At 32.8% G+C, this 23,135-nt stretch overlaps 2 protein-coding genes across 4 annotated transcripts in view; one reads left to right on the top strand and one right to left on the bottom strand.

Annotated features, from left to right (window-relative positions):
- The window catches only part of Dyrk3 (Dual-specificity tyrosine phosphorylation-regulated kinase 3), a 188,651-nt gene that overhangs the window by 110,993 nt on the left and 54,523 nt on the right, over positions 1–23,135 (top strand). The gene's annotated exons all lie outside the window — the stretch shown is intronic.
- LOC137925311 (uncharacterized) lies at positions 16,494–22,664 on the bottom strand. The gene is made up of 2 exons (XM_068768758.1): positions 22,453–22,664; positions 16,494–17,507 (listed from the first exon to the last, which is right to left on the bottom strand). The coding sequence occupies exons 1-2, from the start codon at positions 22,492–22,494 to the stop codon at positions 16,968–16,970; spliced, it is 582 nt and encodes a 193-aa protein (XP_068624859.1). The 5' UTR covers positions 22,495–22,664; the 3' UTR covers positions 16,494–16,967.

Raw genomic sequence — 23,135 nt, 5'->3', positions numbered from 1 at the left:
TAAACGCGTATATGCTAATGGTTTTAACATTAAATATTCATGTCGCTTATAAATGTCAAATTTAATCTTCACGTCTGTTGTTATCAATCGGTGCTTGTAATTCCAAACTAAGTTCACTCTTTGTTTACCCGTTAATCACAAAGATAAATAAATGAAATTTACGTTTATATACACGTATAATTTAAGTTTGCTACACCGCAAATGGTTACGCGGTGAAGCTCCGTATATCGCGGTAATAAAGCCGAATGTCCTTTTCACTAAAGCGACACAATATTGATGCCCACTAATCTAATAAATCCCCTTTAAAATGCAATAAAGGGCTGCGCCGGGAAGCGGCGTCGTGGCGCTTTTGTAATGTTAATAGTGTCAGAGCCGTCAGAGTCGATTTAAACTTGTTCTGACACCTGTTAATCTTCCTTCTGCTAATTAGGGCTGTGCGTATTCAATTTCAACCAAATATAACATGAATGAATCGATGCGGTTCTGTTACTGGATTATAGGCAACTCCTATAAGTCTCTACAAGATGCCACACTTATTCAATATTTATTTACTAACTTCACTTAATTGATAAATTGTAAATACGGAGAGAAGAATCGATGAATGCAAGCTGCTTTCAACCGGTCTTTTTTTCCTGTGGTTGTAACGATGATTACTCTCAACTTTGAATTTAATTTGAGAGAAACTAGTATCAAATAGAGTTCTTCTATACGGATATTCATACTTGTTCTATAATAGACTATAACAAACTCGTTCAGTTTTTTTAATTACTTTCACATATGTCCTTAAAACAAACAGAGTCATCGTAATCTACGGAAATTTGTCACCAAAATTATTTGGTGATTTTTAGAGTAGCGGGCTCGAGAATACTAACCAATATTTTGCATTTCACAAGTTCGGCTAGAAATACGGATCACTCATGAGGACAAAAGTTTGTCCGTTTCATAACAATAAAATATAATACAAGTTAGTATAAAACCATGTCGTTTAATTTCCTCTATGGAATGTTTTGGTTCATTAAGATTAATCATTAAAATCTGACACGTATCTGTAGAAGATTTAATTATAAATAACTTTAGTATCATTTCAGAAGAATAGTTTTGAACATCAATAAATTTAGATCGTTTATGTGTATCGTTAGTTTTAAAACCCTCGATGCGTTAAAAATCTTGTATGCGCTGTAGGTTACTACTTTTATGACCATGTTAGTTATAGGATCATTAAAAAGGGCAACTGTTAAAAATTATATATATTAGATATAACGTTACGAGATTTAAGATATTGATTTCCGTTTGTACTTCGGAAATTATTACTTAAGTAAAAAGCCAAAATTTAAATAACTACCCCTTTTTAAAAGGCTAGAAAAGTATAACTCTTTCGTTTTATTTTTATATTTATGCTTATTTTATTACTAAACACAAACTGAGACACAATGCATAGTTTATATTTTATTTTAATTAGAATACAATATATGTAAAATATATCAATTAAACAATTGTGTTATTATAGTACGTAGATAGTTTCATGATATATGTATGTATTATAAGTAGTCTGTATTTCCATATTTATGTACATCGAATTTCTATTATATCTCTTATTACCGTCCTCTCAATTTTTCATTCGTAATGAAGTGACAAGGTGGACAGACGACCTTAAAAAGGTCGTCGAAAGACTCTGGATGTACGCCGCGTACAAACGATCCAATTAGAAATCCATATGAGTGGCCGATGTCAAGCGATGGACGTCCTAAGGCAGAAATGATGATGATTAAAGAAGTCCATCTAATAGTGTTCTAGAAGAAATTACCGCCTGTAATCAGACGTTTATACTTCTTTTGTCCATTTTAAAATGTTTTGTTTTTGTGTTAATGTACAATAAATAGATAAAATAGTACGTTATAATATAATTTTAAGGAGGAAATTAACATTTCTAGCCTTATCATGTCTGAAGTAGAGGTCGACTAGGGTATTAGTCACATGGTCTCTCGATTTGTCTGCCGCCGCTGCCAGACAAATTTACTAGTCTAGACTTCTGCCGAGACGTCGAGTTGGGCAGATAAAACTTCGTCCTATCTCCATCAACTTTCTGATTTCGTAATTAAGACTGTAGGCTGCTGCTTTAATACAAGCTTCTTACACAGGTTAATTGGTGTATGTTGTTAAATCTTTAAGAAAATTTGAATGTGTAGCTTATTTTTAAACATGGCTTTAATATTTCCAGTCCCCCTGTATAACGACATCGCTATATTTTTTTCTTTTATAATGCGACAGGCCCAAAACTTTTGACAGTATGAAACAAATAGAAATTCTAATGTTGGAAACTTTTTCTTACTATATCAACATTATTTTATATTATAATAATATATATGTAGTTCAAATATTATAGAGAGTAAATAAGTTATGCATCAACTCTCTTGAAACTTATATAGCTGTCACTAATAATTTTTTTAAAAACAGAAGCAGCGGTATAAATTCGTTCTTAGATGTAAATATAATAAATACACCTCTAAGATATATATGTAAAAATCTCTATGTGTATTATTCTTGATTAAAAGTCTCATGATTTAAGGCCCTGCCACACTGGCGCAGTTATAATGCACGAAGATATCCCGCACTAAATCGCGAAGCATGTACCATAATCGTTTATCTATGTCACAGTATAACTACTAACATTATTGAACTGGTTCTGTATACTACCATACTGCCCGTGCAAAAAAACGTGTTATCAAATGTATAAATATAAACTTAACAAATTCGTAAAACATTATTAAACTACCATTTTTTTTATTCAAATCACAAAAAGTTAATTGAGGGAAAAGGCACATTATACAACAAACAAATATGTAAATGACAAGGGTTCTTGCAATGATGTCGCTTGATTATTTTGTTTTAGTTTAGGCAAGTAATATATATATACATGAATCAGTATTGTTAAACTTTTTTAAAAAAATATCTTGTTGTACAGAATCTTTCTGCCTCTTCGCCAATTTTTAAACACCTTAGGAAGCAGAATAGAAAAAATATATTCAAAATAGTTGATCAATAATTGATCAATAAAAGTCCTGTTAAAAGTTACAATATTGAATTAATGAATTTTGTTTTTAACATATTTAACATTTATAATTATTATATATTAAGATTTCATTTGTTATTTGCGTAATTCGTTAAATTTTCTAAGATGTTATTAATATTGATGAAAAAAGTACGTAACTTAGAAATGTTGTCTACATTTCTAAGTTACGTACTTTTTTGCCCTCTAAAGCTCTCTCGAGATTTTTTTTTGATTTTCAAAAATCAGTATTAAAAAAGTATATTTAAAGTAGTACTGAAAGAACGCTCAATGCAAGGCACGCAACTGTTAATTAAACGTAATTGTTCATAACTTGGTACACTGATGATAAAGAAGTACCATTGAATGAAGTCATGTATAGTACCGTTAACAAATTATAACACATCATCGGTATTTGATTTGGCAGGGCGGATTAATCTTATATAACATGGAAAATATACGATGTTCATAAATACAAAGAGCTTTACTGCATTGGGGAATGATTTTCATGAGATATAATTTGCAAATACCGGTGTTAAAATTAACAAGATATTGGTGCGCTAAGTTTGTTGTCACCATACTATGAACTTTTTTTAGTATGGGAATTAGACTTTGTATTACTTGCGTGCCAAGAAAGTAAAATTAATCTTGCACATATACTAAACAACGAGTCGCCTTCTATCGAATTTGTTGAATTGTCGAATTAATTGAAATATGTGCAAATAAATTGTATTTTACTCTTATTAAAATTTAGTTCAATTGTCCAGTGCTTATTATATAAATAAATATAACATATAAGTGAAGTAAATTCTTAACATTCCATGGATTTAAGGTGCGGGCTGCGCCTGGTCCATTGCGCTGTAGGGCGAGGAGTAGGGGGTGCTTGGGGCTGTTGATCCATGGAATAAGCTTAGGGGCTAAGCTTAGCATATTGACGTTAAACTTTACCAACTAGGCTCATGAGAAGAAGGCTGGTGGGTAAAGATATACGTAACCAAATTCGAAATTTTTCTACTACGCACTACTCCTTAGAAACATGTTCTAGTTATGAACTGGTATTTATCTTGACAGGCCTTATTTCTTTAGCAGGTTTCAGTAAAGTTGAAGTCACTTTTATACTTCACTTCATATAAATCGTATGAATTTCGAAATATATGAAATATTCCGTTCACCGCTGTCAAGGTCGGAGCTAAAATCACGCGATGTTCGCGGTCCCTTATCTGTATCCGTACCTTGTGTTATTGATTTCTGCCCTTTTTATGTTTCACATCCACCCTACATCAACGTTTGCGTGTACGAATCTTATTAATCTTCTTGTTTTAACGGAGAATAGTGCCACGATGTGACATTTCATACCACTAATCGGAATGAATATACTAGAACTTACGGTACTACTTTACTGTGAATATTTTTATGTACATTCTTACATTACGATGTTTTTACACGAATGTTGCATTGAAATCCTGAAATTATAATTAAAAATTCGTTAATTACACAAATATGAGCAGCATATTTAGTGGTAGAATGTCAGGGTACCATTTTGGGTGTAACAATTAAAATGAGCCAAAACCATTCGTTAAAAGTGACGTGTCCATTATTTTTAATGCCACTATTACGAATTATCTACCTTATTTACGTATTCATGAATTGCGTCAACTTGGTGTGGGGGTATACAAAGTGACAACATCATTTTAAATCGCGGAATCTTGTTCTGTAGTTGTAAGTGTTAGTTAACAGTCTAAATGAGAGCACTACACAGTTTAATATCAGCATCTGTCTAGTCTGTCAAACTATACTAACATTGTTATATTGTTGCATTACATATATCTCAACATTCTGTTGGAAAATCTATTTGCCATTAATATTTATGTATTACATATAATAATGGTTTCGTAATCTTATAATTTTTATACTCTCATTATCGTTTTAGCCGTACGACATCAACTGCTGGACATGCTCTTCCCAATAGATTTCCAATGAGACCGGTAGGAAGTGGCCTGCTTTCCAGCGAACTTAACAAGGTGGCCAGTCTATTTTGTAGATGTCCTATGCCGCGCTTGCCGGTCCGTGGTCTTGACACCAGAACCTTAAAGCCCCAGGGACCATCTGTTCAGCGCTCTATGTTGCCTACCCGCTGCCTTTTCAACTTGCCAATCCACTAAGCTATGTCATTTATGATAGTTTACTCATCTACTAATTCCTTATTCAAGTTATATTTATTTTTTTACGATAAATTAACATTTTAATTGTAAATCATAATATTAACATTAAAATAAACACTAAAAACAAAAAAATCTCTTATTGAAGTTACATGCTACTTTCTACGTGAAGTTACGCAGAGCCTTTTCATAACGCATAGTTAAATTACGTACACTCATAGATGTTATTCTTAACTATAACATCTCTTAGGTAATCAAAATTTATTATTTATGTAATAAATTATTTTGATTCAATCAAGGTGAGATTTTAATCAGTACCAAAAATGGTATATTGTATCGAATGTTACTTATTCTAAAGATGTATTTCTTTGGTTACAGGTAAATAGTTCGTGCATCCCTCACATAGTAAATGTCATTGCCACAGCAAATGTTACTACATAACAGGTATCCATCCACAGAAGAAATATAATTTGATGTAGGTCCATTTTGAAATACAAATGTCGGGACTTCTTTTATCATTTACCAACGCTGTTTGACCATAGGCATTCCTCCTAATCACGTCAATGGGATTAAGGCTATATATAAAACAAATTATTTATAAATTTTATAATTCATGACTAAAATAGAATACAAAATATTGAATAAATTAATTGCAATCATCTGATCGAATAATAATAAGAAAGGATTGTATTATCCAGCACGGACGACTGCAAAGAGCTCAAAAAATGCATCTCCTATATATTCATGGCGATATTGATATCTCAGTATGTGGGCAATTAATTTATTAGGAGGACCGGAAAGTAACTTCGTTTCTGTCGAAATATTTTACAGAAAAAACATTGTTTTTTATTGCTCCGGTATTGAAAATGTTTATACTAGATAGCAAAAGGTTGTTGTTAACGAAGTCGAATGTATTGTTGATTAGAAATAAAAACTTGTTGAAAATGTAGATGTGTGAATTTAACTTAAGAAAGCAACATTACTTTCCGGTTTACCTAACATATTATTTTTAGATTAGAAAATGTTACCATAACGCATGATGTGATAAGGTTGTTTATTTATGTACCTAATTACTTTCAATACGATCCAAATAACAAACCTCGTACTGATTAACAGAGGAATTAACAGTTTATGGTAGATCATTTCTTTAACAGTCGACTTGATAGAAGTTTTACAAAATTATAGACGAAAGATTAAATAGCAGAATCAAACTTTGAATTTTAGTCTGTATGAGATGGTTAAGAGAAAATATTATTTAACATCGAAAATACGAGTACAATGCAATTAAATTATATATATAATTATATTATATTATATTCGCATTTAAATTATATATATAATTAAATTATATTATATTCGCATTTGACAGCCCTAGACAGTAACTACAAAAGAGAGAGCTGCCTTGGCTTCCTCAGTAATGGACTTCCATTGAAGGTGAAATCTGATCTATCAGCTTTGTCATTGCTCGCATCAAAGTCTACCTTCTATTCACGGTCTAAACTTTTAACTTTACATGCTTTTAAATGAATGTTACATCAATCATTCGCTAGCAAAATATAATATGTAGATTTAAAACAGTTTTAAATTTTTGGAAATGATCAGCCGGCAAATAAAGACGTAACGTGAGAGAAGCAGTTATTAACGATTCTATACGGTGTCTATAAAACGTGCCGTCTTTAGTGACTATTTATTAGACTAGCAAGAAACGGTTTTTGTTTGATGGAATATGCTTTATAAATATATAATTTAGTAACGTCAATGCCTTGCGCTTTTATAGTATTGCCGCGGTAGGAGAGACGGAGCGGTCGCGTAAATGGAAAACGCTTAATTTTACGACTGGCGCAAATGTAGTGTTCGCGCCGGGTCTCCTAATGCATTTTATTTGTCTTGTTTCCATTTCTGTTTTCGTTACGATAAGTTAGTGTCGAAGGTCAGCTTTCGCTTGCCGCATTTGATTATTTTATTTTAAATTTTTGGTATTTGAGGTTGAATTTGGTTTTAACCCGCTTGCATCAGTAGCGTATACGATCAATGTTCAAGGTCAATGTAACCAGAACGTTTATATACGTGGCGGCGTTCGGCATTGAACCCAAATATTTAAATAATAATAACACACTGAGTAATTAGGCTTTCACTAGGTTTAACGACAAAGTTCAGGTCGCAGGAAGTCGCTGGATGCAGGCGATAAAATCGATTATCGTGGCGGTCTTAAGCTTGCAGTGGGCGTCTATTAGCTGATATGATGATGACACTGCTCGTCTACATGATATAAGATAATACAGACAAACATATTATTAACATGATACTGATTATTGTTACATTGCTAGGAAACGAATGTTGATTTGTTATTTATCTTTTTTGGTGGTTATTGAATAAATTCAGATACATTTTTTAAATATAACCATACTGCTTAAAATGACTAAAAAAATATACGAGTATAAAATATCTAGTATTCATTTAAATAACCTTACTCTATTTTATATTGCAATAAATACACTCAACTCTTTTTTTACACGATAAGTACGTTATTTAGAAAAGCGACTTATGTTAAATTTGGGGATGTGTTCTACAACTTTAAAAAATCTTATAAGATTAAAAAGCTCTAAATATTTTTTCAGTATCCCGTGCAAAAGAAGCAATATTGAAATTTATATCTCAAAAATATTTATAAAATAAAAACAATTTATTTTTATTACCTAAAATTTTTAATTCCTGTACAATGAAAATTAAGTCCATATTTACAAAACATTAACTTTTAAATATAAATTAGAAATAAAAATAAATATTACAACTATTCTTCACTATTTGATAACAAGTGCTTATTACGGACTGGACCGAAAATGCTTTCATCGTTGGATATGTCAGAATCGTCCAACATCGGGTTTTATTCGAATGTAAAATTTCGTTTGTCATTAACGGCCTATATTGACTTCTATTGGCTATAATGAAAATGAAAATCATGTAGAAGAGTACATTTATTTTAACCGGTGAACCTTTATTTCAAAATCATTTAAAAAGAGAGTTGGGCGTATGTGGAAAACAGTTTTATCATAAATTTGTATTAAAAATGAAATATCATATTAATACCATCATAACGGTGAACGTTTCATAGCTACGCCGTCAATCAAAGTCAAGGTAGCGAGTTTCGTCTGTGTCAATTTAGTCCACGAGGTCAGCCCGCGACCTTTACCATTGTTGTAGAGATTAGGCGACTAATTAAACTGCATAAAATGTGACTCCAATGTTGTGTTGTGTAACGTGCAGTTAGAACTTGGACATCTTTTCGTACAAATATATGTTTGGAACTTTAGAATCGTTTGAAAGGTTCTAAAAATTGGTCATTAGTTAAAATATATTTTGTATCATACAAAAAATGTGTTGTAGCAAATAGTTAAAATCGGAAACATCTAATTCAAATATGCTTTACATACCGGATAATTTGGTATAGGTGTAAAAAAGCTTTAAAAAACTGAATCTATAGGTCATTTGCCGTCAATTAATGTATGGTTGATTTATTCTATCCAAAAATCAATGGTTACAAATGAGCTATGCCTTCAACCTTTTAAAGCTTTTACACTTATATGGAATCACCCTTTATTAAAGAATAGTTCTTAAAAGTAATGATATATGTTATAAGCTTTTGTATGTATAGTTAATTGTGGATACAAGCGCATAAAATTCACCTTGGATTATTTTTGTACCACGATATACAATTTAAAACGGAACGTAACAATCAAAACTACATCATCAAATAACGCATTATCCGAAACTAGAAAGCGACGCGGTCCAGCGTTCCAGCCCGTACGTACGTAATTCTGTTATTCTGTCACTAGATATTACGCACTCAATATCTCAATCTGACGTGATCAGATAAGCTGCGTCGCTCCGATAAGGCATGATCGACCAAACAAATGCAACTGATTTATGCGTTTATTATAACGCTGTTATGAACATGCCCTTATCCGTAATATAGGGCTGTGTTTCAAATTCATTTTTATTTTATTTATAATTTATTGTAATAAAATATATTTTAGTACTACGAGTAAACACTTTTTTTAATTATGTTTTTGTTAATAGTTTTATTCATTTAATATTTCTCACATTGCTCTAAAATTCAAAAATTCTATGTCACAAATATCAAGGTTTCTCTGTAGGTCTTAATAGCTCGTCCCACAATTATTTGACTAATAGTAATCGGATGGAGTAGTTCGAAAATTGCATCATGTTCCATTTAATAAATATTCACACAATAATGAAAAAATAAATTGAAATAAAACGTCAATTTTATTTCAAAAGTAACTTTGGTGTTTATGCAAGATTTGGTATGTAGTGTCTTCAAAATGTAGGTTGTACAAAATTTTTTATTAATATACAGTATTAAACTCCTCAAAAACTTTCGGGTTAACGTATATATAATAGTGAATAATCGTGGTGCACCAACGATTTAGTTAAGGTCGACGGAAGTCGCTGAATGCTGATGGGTCATCGTAGCGATCTTGAGGAAGGCCAATGCCTTGCGGTGAGGGGAAATGAAGAAGAAGTAGTGATAAATCGAAAATATGACCCATGTCTTAAAAGTTTAAGTAAATTGTTGTTTTTTTTAGTAACACTGAAACTAAATTCTTATTTCTTTGTTATTGAATATCAATAGGACAAAACTAAGTAGCATATAATTATTTAAATTTAATCTTATAATGAGTAATTGATTGGATGATCGTGCAGAATTGCCTATGCGGCAAAGGAGTATCAGAATCGTTAGAAAATTAGTAATAATGCACCATTGAGATAGGACCATTTACATTTGTTTCTTTTACCTTAAATTATTATACTAAGGTAGTAGAATAATCTACTGCCGCCTTATGATTTTCCGACTTCGGATACGTCGTGGTGTTTAAAATAATCTATATCAGAAGAAATTTACAGTGGATCCCTCTTGTAGACGTCGTTGGAAATTTGGCAAGTTTTCATTGATTTCAGAGCCAATAGTTAGACTGTGTTTCACGAGATGGCGCTGTACGTATGAAAAAATCAATGTTGCTTTTAGTGTTCCCAAAGCTAGTGGAGAGAGTTTACCGCTTATTATTATATAACAGGACATTAGTAGTAACTTTTTTTATCGGAAAACAATTTGGATGTCCGCGACCCGCAATTAAACAAGGATGAACGGTGTGTATTCTTTTCGGATAAAGTATTACAATGATCCCGACAATGTTACGATGTTCTATGTAGGTCTTAGCTATTCTATTACTTGTCCACGTGATTAATTACTTTGAAATCACTACAATTTAATTATTTCTAAAAAGTCACTTTATTATTGTTTTCGAAAGTGCTGCGTTTAAAATAAAGGTATGTGTAGGATAAAGTCAATACCATTACTTAAACTGCTGTTAGATTTAGATAATCTGTATTGTATTGTATTATATATACTCAATAATGCCGTTTGATACGAATTAAAATAATGAATATATCAGTTAATTGTATATATTCGTGTGTAACTAACTGCAAGTAGGCCGTTTAAAATCTAATTCCGCGAAACGTTACCGTTTTAGTTTTACAACTTCATATATTTCGAGAACATACGTTTCGGAAATTTCCACTGTTTCATTCCGTTACTTTTTTTAGAAAAACCCTATTTAGCGAAACGGTTTAATAAACGATTTCCCATTCCAAAATAAAACCGCACACTCCTAACCGCACTATCCTAAGGCGCGATTCAGTGGTTTCAGAAGCACTAGCTTATGTTGAAGTGATAGCGATGTTAAAAAAAAAAAACACTCAAAGACATATCACGAAATTTTATTATAACTGAATTCACCTATAGGTAGACCCTCGACTATGTAGATCGATGACATAGTTAAAATCGCGAGATGTCTTTGGATGCAGGCAGCGTGGCTATCTTTGGGGCCTACGCCTTGCAGTGGCTGTCTATCGGCTGACATGATGATGATGATGAATTAATGTGAAAATTTCTATTGTTCTGTCTTTCTTTACGTTCAGCGCTAAGCGTTAAACCCGCCGTAAAACGGATCTTCAAATTGCAATTATAAATGTTGATGAATGCGGTCTCCGGAGATACGTCCTCATTTAACGTGAACTTTAAAGCAAGCTCTGAGCACTGAACGTGTAGTGCTGTAGCAGAATTAAAATTAAAATGTATAAAACATAATTTTCGTTTCAGATATTGTATCTTCTTCAGTTCTGTATATATCTTTACACATATTTATTTACTAGCGTATTAATTTGAAGTACTAATTGTTATTCCTTTCGATCTACTATTTGTATTTAAAAACAAAAATAAATTAGACTACAATTGTCCATACAAATTAGTTGCCTAGTAAAACGTGGTCTTTCATTTAGGGTCTCATTGGTAAGCTGTATCTCTCAAGGACCCATGGAAAGAACTATGTTCGGGGTTTTTCTAGGAAATCGCATAGTCAATGAGGACATCTGTAAACAACCGAAAGTAATCAAGATCGCCCAGCGAAAGCGGCAATGGGCGGGCCAAAAAGTGCGCAAAATAGATAGCCGCTGGGCTCTCAAGGAACTACAGAGGAGACCACGAATCGGAAAGCGCAGCGTAAGACATCCAGTCATAAGATAGGCAAAAGACCTTATTAAGGTCGTTGAAAGACGCTGGATGAGGTCAATTTCGATCCTTCTGGAAATCTATAGCAAAATTCAGCGGTGGAAGTCCAACGACTGAAAAGATGATGACTATTGAAGAGTGATTGAGAAGTCGGTACAAAGAAAACGTTAAAAAGCAAATCCCCAACTCCTGTAGTTTATCAGCTACAGTCATAAAACTGTAATAATATTCAAGTCACAGCGGTAAAAGATCGTAAATTTGCCGCTAGCCGCCCGTGGCACCATCTTGAGTGGCCAATTAATTAAAGGAATAAACCATTATACTATCGGAGCAAAGCTCGTGATGGATTGGCTCGAGTTACAGGATCTGCGGGCAGGGACTGTTCACGTTTTTAACGGCTCTACTGTTCTTAATGTTTTATTGTTCTGTATTCATAGTTCTTTTTATTACCGCTTCCTTGTAATAACTTTTGCTACATGTTATTTATAGTATTACTTAATTTTAGGACATATGTGCTATAAAGCAAGTAGTTATAGTTACAAAGGCTTTAAACTGGTTATACAGCTCAGTGCAGTCAATTAATGTATGATACACCATATATTAAAAAAACAATTTCTGATATAATAAATAATGTAATGTTAATATAGTAAAATTAAGTATTGTTTGTCTTTGCAGATTCTGTACTGACAGAGGCTATTGGCCTGTTACATTTGAATAGAAAAAATTGATGTAAAAAGCTTTCTATTGGAAAATGAGACACATTATACTATACTCGCATTAACCTGTTTTTGGGATAAAAACTTTCGCAAATATAAAGGTCAACGAAATTTTGTTAACACAAAAGACTGTTTTTTGTTTTCCAATTTCAGTAAATATAATTTATTATATATGTATTTGTACTTTGTAGACGTGCTCGAGGGTCTGCATGCTATATCAGATTCAAAATTAAGTGGTCACGTAATTCAGTTTGGTAAGGGGTCTCCGGCGTCTAAAATTCGCTACCCTCGCCCCTTTATCGAGTCGGCTCCCACGGGTAACCCGCGCCAGGCACCGACCGCGAAATGTGCTGTACATTTACGTAATGAACAAATTCACTTCGTACTATTTTGCATTACACGGTTCAATACATCCAGCTGTAATATATTAGAGCAATAACATCAGCACTTTGTACAAATTATAACTTAGGAACTTATGTAATGTAATTATAACTCATTATGTTTGTAAACGAAGTTATGACTACTATTTTAATTTGTTTTCTGTGGCTTTTACTTAAAAAAATATTTTGCAAATAAATGCATTAGAATTTATTTTTTAAATTTTATCCTTTTTCACTTTTTTATGATACAGTATTGAATTGAATATTCAAAGAACATCTTCGTTTAACTTTTACTAAAAGTCCGTCATCTTTATGAACAAAATAATAAATGAACTGTACAAAAATGTTATTGTTAGCACTTAGCGGATTTATTTAATAAAATAAATTTTACTAGTACTTATTTATTAAAATGTAGGAGGTACGATGAATATTGCTTCGAAGTTCCACCACACACCCCTTTATGCAGAGTAGAATGCGCATATAGATGCCAAGAAACTTGGGATTCCTTAAGCATAAAGGTTCACGAAATTTGTTTGTTGTAAACGTACGATTGTCACCAATTAGTTTTTTAATTGAGTTAACGGGGATTAGCGCGCATTTATTTACTCTTTACATTTGGTGTCATAGCGGACTTAATGCCTTATAGGAATTCTCCACCGATCAACAGTGATACGTCAAGATACGTATATTATTCCATGTCTGGTCGAGTCTGTGCCTTATAGTCTGTCTATCTAGCAGTATAAGACCATATTTAACAAACCGCCATTCCTAGACGGAATTATAATTTCTTTCACAATTGTAATTCCCTAGAGAAGTCGATGTCAGAGGTCTTTATTTTGTAAGAAATTGGAAAAAATACGTTTTAAAACAAAAAAGCTTAATGACATTTTCTGATCTTTTAGCGGCGTAATAAATTGTTTCGTTGAATATTTGAGGCTCGTGAATGTATGCACATAATATAATAAGCTGTACACGCAAATGCTGGTACAGTTTTAGCGTATTGAATAAAATGGTTTCAGTTGTAAAGTTTTGTTGTTTTATTTAGTCACTTCAAAGCGAATGCGCCGAGTGTCTTACGTTACATAAAAAAACGTCACATTAAAATTGTTTAACAAAATCTATTTTATTGTATTATTTTCATTTTAGATATCTTTTAACTTTAGAAATTAAATTTTGCTTTGATGTATCTAATTTATTTATATTACGAATCATTTTTTTTTACTTAAGAAAATTGAGGAAATATAAATTATTGATTGTAAAACACATGCACATCTAGAAAGACTTGCAAGTGCAGTGCAACGGCTATTTTTACCATCAAATTGGCGTGTGTAACCATTACTATGTTGCAGTCGGTAGGGCTCAAGTATTAGCCAGACTGAGTTTATACCAGAAAATGTACAACTTTTTCGTTAGTGATGACTGCAAAGAAATGTCAATTTATATCTTTCTTATGCACTTTTCATACTTTAGTTAGTGTTTGTCCCTTTGCGTATTTTAGATTAGTACATTTGATGAATCGTTTTACAACCATTGGCTCTGGTTTTAGGTTCTACAATCCATTTAGACATTTTGAAATAATGATGGGTCATTAACATTCGATTCAAAAAAGTATGAAAATGTTGTCTAAAATTTTATTCTTAACGCTAAAGTATGAAAGACAGAAACTAATTATGAATCAGAAAATGTTGAATATTGTGATTATGTAATAAAATTGCATACACAGAATGGCTACATTTTAACAGGTGCAACTTTTGTGTTGCATCTGTTCAAAAATGCAGTCATGTGCAAACGTATTTATAATTTTATGACTGAAATACCTATAATATGGTACCATGTTATGCTTCTAGAGCAGTACCACAATATTAATGCTACCTATGATTTTGTACATTAAAACATTTTAAAAAGGTATTGCATATTCGTAGACAGACGTATCACTGTCCATTTAATGAATATCGATTTGTCAACTTGTAGTGAAAAATCATTAACTTCGTCTAATTTTCTTCTGTGTTTTGGTGAATTTCTGCTGGGTTCTTTCCCGAAGGTTATTAATAAAATGTCAGCATTGGCGTATCGTCATCGCTAAAAGAAATATCACGACCGCCGATGCGTCGAAGACTAAGTCGGTCGCATTTATTTACCAGTTATTCCTAAGTAGTCAGTTTCACCGTATAATATGAGATTTCCCTCGAGCGCGACTGACTTTACCCTGTGCAACTAATAATGTCGTGGAATACTCATTATTAATGTACTCAAGATGTACATGTTTATTATATTGTCACTAAATATTTTATTGAATAGGATCACTCAACGTAATTTTTTCAATATAATTATATTTTTATGCTATATATCTATAACTTGCTATATTTATTTAGTAATTGAAATGATAAATAAATTATTTTAAGTTTTAAATTTTATGTATACAATTTCTCCTGATTTTTTAAAATTTTTTCCTAATATTTTCTATGCTATCTAACGGACAATAAAATTTTCATGATAAAATGTATATATTATATGCAATTATATTTATATTGTTATAAGCAAGTTCTCGGATGGACTGGACAATCTGGATGCGGGACGCTCCCAACCAGTTCTATTGAAAATCTATAGGAGAGATTAATTACAGCAATGGACTTTCCTATAATTATAACGGTGATGATGATAGACAACAGATTAACAGAATCACTTTTTTTATTTTCTAAAAATTTAAAAACAAAACTATGCTTATTTGAAGTTATTATGTAAAAATATTTTAACAAACATTTCTCATTATTTTTTTTTATAAATTAACATAGGTAGTAGGAATAAATCTAAAATTTTTAAATTCTATTAAGATGTATTTACCTTGTAAAGGAATATTGCAAAATAAAACAGAGTATCATATTTTTAAAAAAGTTTATTATAGTTTAGTACATAGCTTTAATATAACTTATCTTATATCTTACACCGCTAAAGATATTTGAAACTTAATTTTCATAAAGTACAGTTTCTTAATATTACACGATAGGAATGAATTCAATGACAATATTCGAAAACTGTAATTACATTTATATTTCAATAAGACACAAAATACTAAGAATTACTCCGAATATCTTAAAGTAAAACAAAGAATTCTTACAACTAAATACATTTAAATTATTTTCTTATTACATAAAAAATTATTTCAAATTGAAAACCGTTTTCTATGTTTTGAATAGTTGTTATAGGAATTTAAAGCAATAAGAAAATATTGTCAGATATGACGGCATTGTCTTTGTGACACAAGGCTAGAAGTTAACACAATTTTACATGATTTGAAAATTAAAAATTTAGATGTACATTGTGAACTAATTAAAACACTAGCTTTATATGTGTCATCAATATTTGTTAATTCTTATAGCAAATTCGATATTTTTAGCAACTTCAAAATGTTATAAGAACAACCCTATAACATAGAAGCGAAATATTATAGTATCACAAAATAAATAAAATCTCCATATATTAATCTTTAAAGTATTTGATTGTGATTAATCTATGCCTTATCAAAGGCGCGGATACATCAAACAATCTAATTCAGATTATTATAATTAAATAAATACAATATGGTACATTTCAATTACCTATTTTTAAACCTACAAAAATACTTAATATACGAACACTTTTGAAGCAAATGTTTATCAAAAAAAATTCACAACGGCACAGATGAAGGCGCGCACGTGTTTCGTGTTTTGTTAACGGAACAGCGGCTTCGATAAAATAAACACGCAGCTGCACGAGTTATCTGTTTAGAGGAACAATTCTAGTAGCAATGTCAATATATTCAAAGAGGGGCCTGTTTGTGATAAAGCTACTACAGAGGTCGCCTACTAATGCGAATGCTTTCATAATGTTAGACCGATATCTGTTTCTGCATTAACGCTTCACGGCTAGATTTTTACAGCTATACGAATCATTTAGTCATTGATTTAAACAGAATTTTTATTTATACTTTTGATATGTAATCACTAAACGTGGAAATATCCACGGAACATTACCCATAAGCACATGCTACAAGGAAATGCATTGAATTGAGCAACTTAAATAATAATATCTTAAGTGTAATATTTAACTCTTCGACGAGAAAATATTCAAAAACTTTGTCTTAATATTAAGCAAAGTTGTGAAGGACCTTTTTACTTTCTTCTTCGGCGTCCTCTCTGGCCTGAGGAAAGGTTCGGAATACGACTTGTGCATGCTTGAGTAAACTGGTGTTTCTGATTCTTTAGGAACTTGGTATTTGTACTCTTTGATAACCTTTTCCTCGTTTGGATCGTATCTATACAAGACAGAGTATGTCCTCTTGACTTTTCTGTTCACACGAGGAATATTAGCAGTCCTATCGCTCTTGCATCGTTTGACCTTGTTCCTGCCGTAGTAGTCTTCATAATTATCAGCATCAATATAGATGATCCTTTTGCCTAAAGCTTGTTCTCTTTCTTTTTTTAAACTCTTCCATGAAGCGATAACAGATTCGCGTCGAAAAGTCTTGTTTGGATTATGGCGGCTGATGCAGTAAGAGTTCTCCTCTTGAATGTTGGATGTGTCTTTCAAAGGAGACCCTCTCGGACTCGGGCTGTAGTCTATCTCGTAATCATCTCTCGAAATCTGTAAAGATACAAACCCTAGATGAGTAAATTAAGGCTACGTACAGATATAGACAAAGAATCCTTGACTAGTGAATCTGTTCCGACAGGTGATGGATCGTTTACATTATTATAAATGCTAATAACGTTATCTATCTGCGTGACTTTGGCGTGTAAAGGAATATATATCTACTGTATCGTTTTCTCTCTCGCGCTGGTGCGTCATTGGAGCCCTTCGCACGGTGCCCATATGTCTGATACCACCTGTCGGCTAAACATATGTCCTACGTCGCTGGAACTCTTGCCAGTACTGTGTGAGACGTTTAATTAATAATATATTCGACAGTGAACTGTCGGGGAAGTTTATGTTATAATGAAAAAATCATGGTTTGCAGTACATGTTAATGGCAAGGTTACATTATTCTGATTACTTTTAAACACGATGATAATTTTCCAATAAAATGATTCGCTAATATATTTTAGTCAGCTACTTGAAACACTTACAAAAATGTTAATAAATTAACACGTATCTTTTGAACAAGAGTTTAGTTTTTTTATAACGTTAATTATTCGGAGATGAAGGAATATAACTGACATTACCCAGGGGATAAGTAAGTTTAGATTGCAGTAGACAGGCCAAACCCACGTGAAACTGATGGCCGATTGGGCCTCGTGGTGCTAGATTTATAGACCACGGGCAAGTGGAATCCACCCAAAAGGTAGACATATGACGATGTGAAGGCGGTTGAAAAACGCCGCTTGTTATCGGTCCTATAGAAAGTCTATGGAGAAGGTCTATGTCCAGCGGCGGATGATCTGGGGCTGAACTAATGATGATTACGCGTTGTACGTGTCTGTATGTCGTTATTACAAAACGTGGAATATTAGAATAGGTTATTTAAAGGATGTTACTAATTCGATATTCTTTGATAAGTCATTTGAAAATAATAAACACTTTATTGTTACGAGTTCTTTAGAAAATTTATGGAAACATTTACTCTGAGTAAGATGTAACATAGATTTGCCATTTGCTTTTGAAAAATTGAGAAAGTGTTTTTATGTAGTTTCTATAATAAATTGTTGACCTATAAGTGTCCATTGTTTTTAGTGTTGAAGTATTTAGAACGGAAAGTATGCACCTTGATAAAAGATCTGATATTTTACCGTCCACGCTTCATGAGGCGTTACGACTGACGTACGGACATGTATTGTGACAGTCACTGTTTTGTAACATTAATTTTAATGGATATGTAAGAAAAACAACCGGTGCAACATTGCGAATTTGGGTCGCGAAAAAATGGGTCACTTGGAAATAGTTTTTCTGATAGAAAACATTGTTAACACGGTCTAATTAAATAAGAAAGTCAAGTCTGTGGTAATGTATTTGTCGAATTATTTTTAATGTCTAACATAACAATATGTAACTTTATAAAAATTATATATTTTTCTTTTCAGGTACTTTGTCGTCATTAAAAATTCAGAAGTCTTATCCACATTACGCTTTCGATCCGCTTGTGTATCGGCCTACTTCATGTAACACTGTACGTATGTTACATTTCTGTATGGACGTGCATACTCCTGGTTATTTGTAGACGTTATTATAAACTTGAAGGTAATGGTGCTAAAAGGTTTGGGTTAATTTTGTCACAGGCTATTTTGAACAATAGTCGCGATGTTCAATGCAACTTCTAATAATATGCGATATATTTTTAGTTTATCTACTTCGGGTTCACTCCTAAAGCTGTAAGTACGATATAAATAGAGATGTCAAGGATCCCCTAGGTAGTAAATAAACAACGGGCAACCAGCCCAGTTAACATGACAAACTGTCATAATCGTCGAGGTTGCTAATGAGCAGTATATATTACCCATTCCGTTTGAAAACCATGCTTTTAATAAATAAATTAAAAAAAACTTTAAATTTATGACAGACGTTTGCTATGATTGACTTAATTAAACAAAATATACCACTTAAAGTATATGATTTGACAACACAAACTTCGAGCTCAATTTTTTGCAGACATGTTTGGTCACATTTCTGTTTATTTTATGGTTTATGTTAACACCTTTTATGCTTTGTACACCTACGTACGGGTACCGGTAAACCGTGCTGAAAATCCTCATGTTGTTTTTCTATGCAGTTTTACGAAAATCATAATTGTACTTTTTCTGCTCTTTTCTGTTAACATTAGTTTTATTTTTTAACATCATCATCGTGCACTGCAAGCAAGAGGCATCTACCATCGTTACGTAGACTAACGTTGCGCAGCCCGCATCTAGCGATGTCCCGTGATCTTGACTTTGACGCCTTTTTGCCTGGCCGGATTCCTTCCCCCGCCACTTCTACCGACTCCTAGTCCGCACTCGACAACCTTTCAGTTTCATCGGCCGCCGGGAGCATGACCCATGAGGCCCCGTCACTGTCACTTTAGACTCATGTTCAGATTTTAGTATATTCTTTTAATAATTCAATCAAGAATCGCATGCAATTTTGATATAATTTACTTATACTATTTGTACAAGAAACATGTCATGCGCATGACCTAATTTTATTTAAATAGTTTTGGCTTTGTTGCATGTAATAGCCTTTAAACAGGTTATTATAATTCAACATTTTGTAAAATATTAAATTGAGCGTTGTAACTATTTTAGTGCAACGTAAAGCACTTCGGATTTTATAAATGGCTATCGAAACCTAGGCCAATAGCGTGTATTAAATAGAGCAATAATATCCGTTCACTATTTCAGTTGGTTCAAGTACGCGTAGTCTATTCTTAGTCATATTTACGCTGGATTTATCACTCTGCAACGGGTTAATAACCCATAATAACTTTTGGCGACATTTAAATAGTTGTATGACAAATATGAGATGACTCGATGATCTTACATATTTTTTCTCATCTATTTTACCGTGACTAAAGTTTTCTATTGCGCCATTATTGATTACGTTTGGATAATATAGCGTGGTCAACAAGGTCAACGTACTAAATTTTTAACTAAGACACATATTATTTTTAATTTATTATAACGTGATACTTATTAATTTTTGCTATTGAAATCTGTTTGGAAGATGTTATAATGACTTCTATTTGTTTAAATATATTATTATTACAAGGAATGTTCAATTTTTAAAATGTAAGAGGAATCGTAACATGAAACGGCCTCAATAATTAAACTCAGTAAAGTGAATGTGGACAATTCAATATCTAAGCTAGTAACCGGTTTCGAGAAAAAAGAAATCATAGCGCTCGTGCTCTTCGCTTAGCGAGCATATGTTGTTGCCATCAATCTTTATCAGGCCCGAACGTTTTTAACTTTCAAAATCATAAACCGGAATAACTAGATCCTAACGCAGCGATAAGAGAACGTTACAACGGATTGTCCAAGTGTTAGATGCGGTGAAAGTGGGCGAAATTCATCGGAACCGGTTCGCGAATTTTGTGCGACAAAAAGTGACGGTGCCACAATGTAAAACGACCCTGCAATACCCGCCCAGCTTTCTAATGTCGCAGTCAATTTTAACGCTGTGTAATAGAAATGAACATAAAATTGTTCGGCCATTTAAAAACCTTTAATGCCTTAAAATGTGTTCGAGTCGCAAGTCCTTTAAAATGTCCTTCCCTTCTTTTCCGTTCTGGACCTTCAATGGACTAACGCCAACAAGATATAAAAAACTCCAACGCGCCAAGGACAAAATATTTACTCCGTAATAATAAGTTTTTTCATGAAAATTGAGTGATTTTACAAAGCCTTCCAATTGCCTGCGGCTTCGCTACCGCCTACAAGAAAAGTTTCAGTGCTCATTAAGGATCGCAGCTTAACCGTTCTTCGAAGAATATTTATCTTTTAAATAATAATGACGATGATATATGTAACAAGTTCTTTATAAAACAGGCTAGTTATTCTTTTACTATTGAATTAATGTAATTAGTTAAGACGATAATGTCTTTCTCGTATAATTTAGAATTTTTCCATGTGTTGTAAAACATAAATATCTATATCATATTTTAACTTGATGAAGCTCGATGTCTATTGTACTCTTTTGTTTACGATTTTGATAAAAGAAGCTAAGGTTCAAACAGTTAATGTGTCATTCCAAAAACAAATTTTCACAGTATTTGAAGCAAATAAAGATTACGAATAATATTAACAGCGTTAAACTGCGCAGCCGAGAAGGTCAGAGTTTTGTGTTACTGAACGCAGGTCCCACGGGTGTATAAAGTCATAAGGAAATGCTATTTTTGAGTAAAGATTGAATGTTGAGAATTTATCAAGACGTAATATGTTAATGTAAAACAAAGAAACAAAGTCGGGCGGTGTTGTATACCAGAATGGTATTCATAGTGCCCAGTATACTCGAAGAAGTTTTGACTTAACAGAAATGTGTCTATTTTGGATATACAATTAAGTAATGCTCTTCTAAATAGTTAGAAACAATAAAGGTCCATTAGTTTCTCTTGTTCTTTTATTTCTTGATATACATATATTGAAATAAATTAAACGAAATTTATTAACGTTAATAAATGTAAAAGGCATATTGAACATATCACAATATTTTTAAGCGACGCTAGCTAAGAAAATATCGCCTTCGAAAATTCGATTTCTCTTTGATTAGCATCTCTTATTAAATGCGTAGTAACCGTGAAAGATGTGGCAATGTCAAGATCTCTAACACAAAAAGAACGTGTGTCCATAACCCGAAGGCGCGCTCGGCTCGGTTCAATGGCAGCGGCCTTAGATTCAGTTGCCTTTTAAGCGTATTACCGGGTATGCGGTTTGCGTAATAGATGTTTGATTATGTGCCGCAATAGGTACGGCGGAGGCGTTATATTTCCAATTCAGAATGCATTCATTTTAAATTGAATTTAGGACATTAATTTTTTTATGGTAATATTTTGTTTAATTCTAGTCGTGTAATGTATGAGGATCCGACAACACATAAAAATTTACGAGTTCAATTAACTTACCACGCTCTCCCAACTACCACCAAAAATCGACTTGTCCAACATGTTTGCACGAAAAGTTTACCACCACCAACAACAACACGGTAAATCAGGCGACTATGATCTTCCGCGGAATTACGAAATTGGGACGCTATGTCGCAGGGAACTGACGCGTACGCCGTACGTGACACGTTCACACACGGGACTATCTGGATTTGGCACAATGTTCCCGCTTCGGGCTCTCCTGAACGACTGAAGCGAACACGTTACAGCATCATATTTATAGGCTGCCCGGTCGGGAGAGGGCGGATTTCAGGAAGACGCTTGCTTGTATCTTCCACTTAGCACGTAGTCACGTCACCGTATTTTGGGTGCGTGTAACATAGTTCGGGGAAGCCCGTCTAAATGTGTCTATCGCGGGATGCATTTTGTCCGACACTTCTTTTTTTCTATAATTTTGTCTGTAGAATAAAACTAGATAAACATTAGATTTTGACAAGTAATCACTTCGGAGATATGGCAGTCATTCCATGTCGTTTAATAACGATGAAATTCATTATTTTTTGTTAAATAAGAGAATTAATCCTGATATTAATAAGTCTTTATTATTCAGCTTCCGTATGCGATGATTGCTGTATTCTGCTTAGTCATAAATGTGCAGAATTATATCTCCAAATAATAAATAAAGGCATTACAAGTTTCTTCCA

Source organism: Battus philenor, unplaced genomic scaffold, assembly GCF_028537555.1.
Source record: "Battus philenor isolate CCGP_79_NKW_IND1 unplaced genomic scaffold, ilBatPhil1.0.hap1 SCAF_26, whole genome shotgun sequence".
NCBI classification, from domain to species: Eukaryota; Metazoa; Arthropoda; class Insecta; order Lepidoptera; family Papilionidae; genus Battus; species Battus philenor.
The sequence above is the reverse complement of the archived record's forward strand: the minus strand, read 5'-3'. Positions and strand labels throughout refer to the sequence as shown.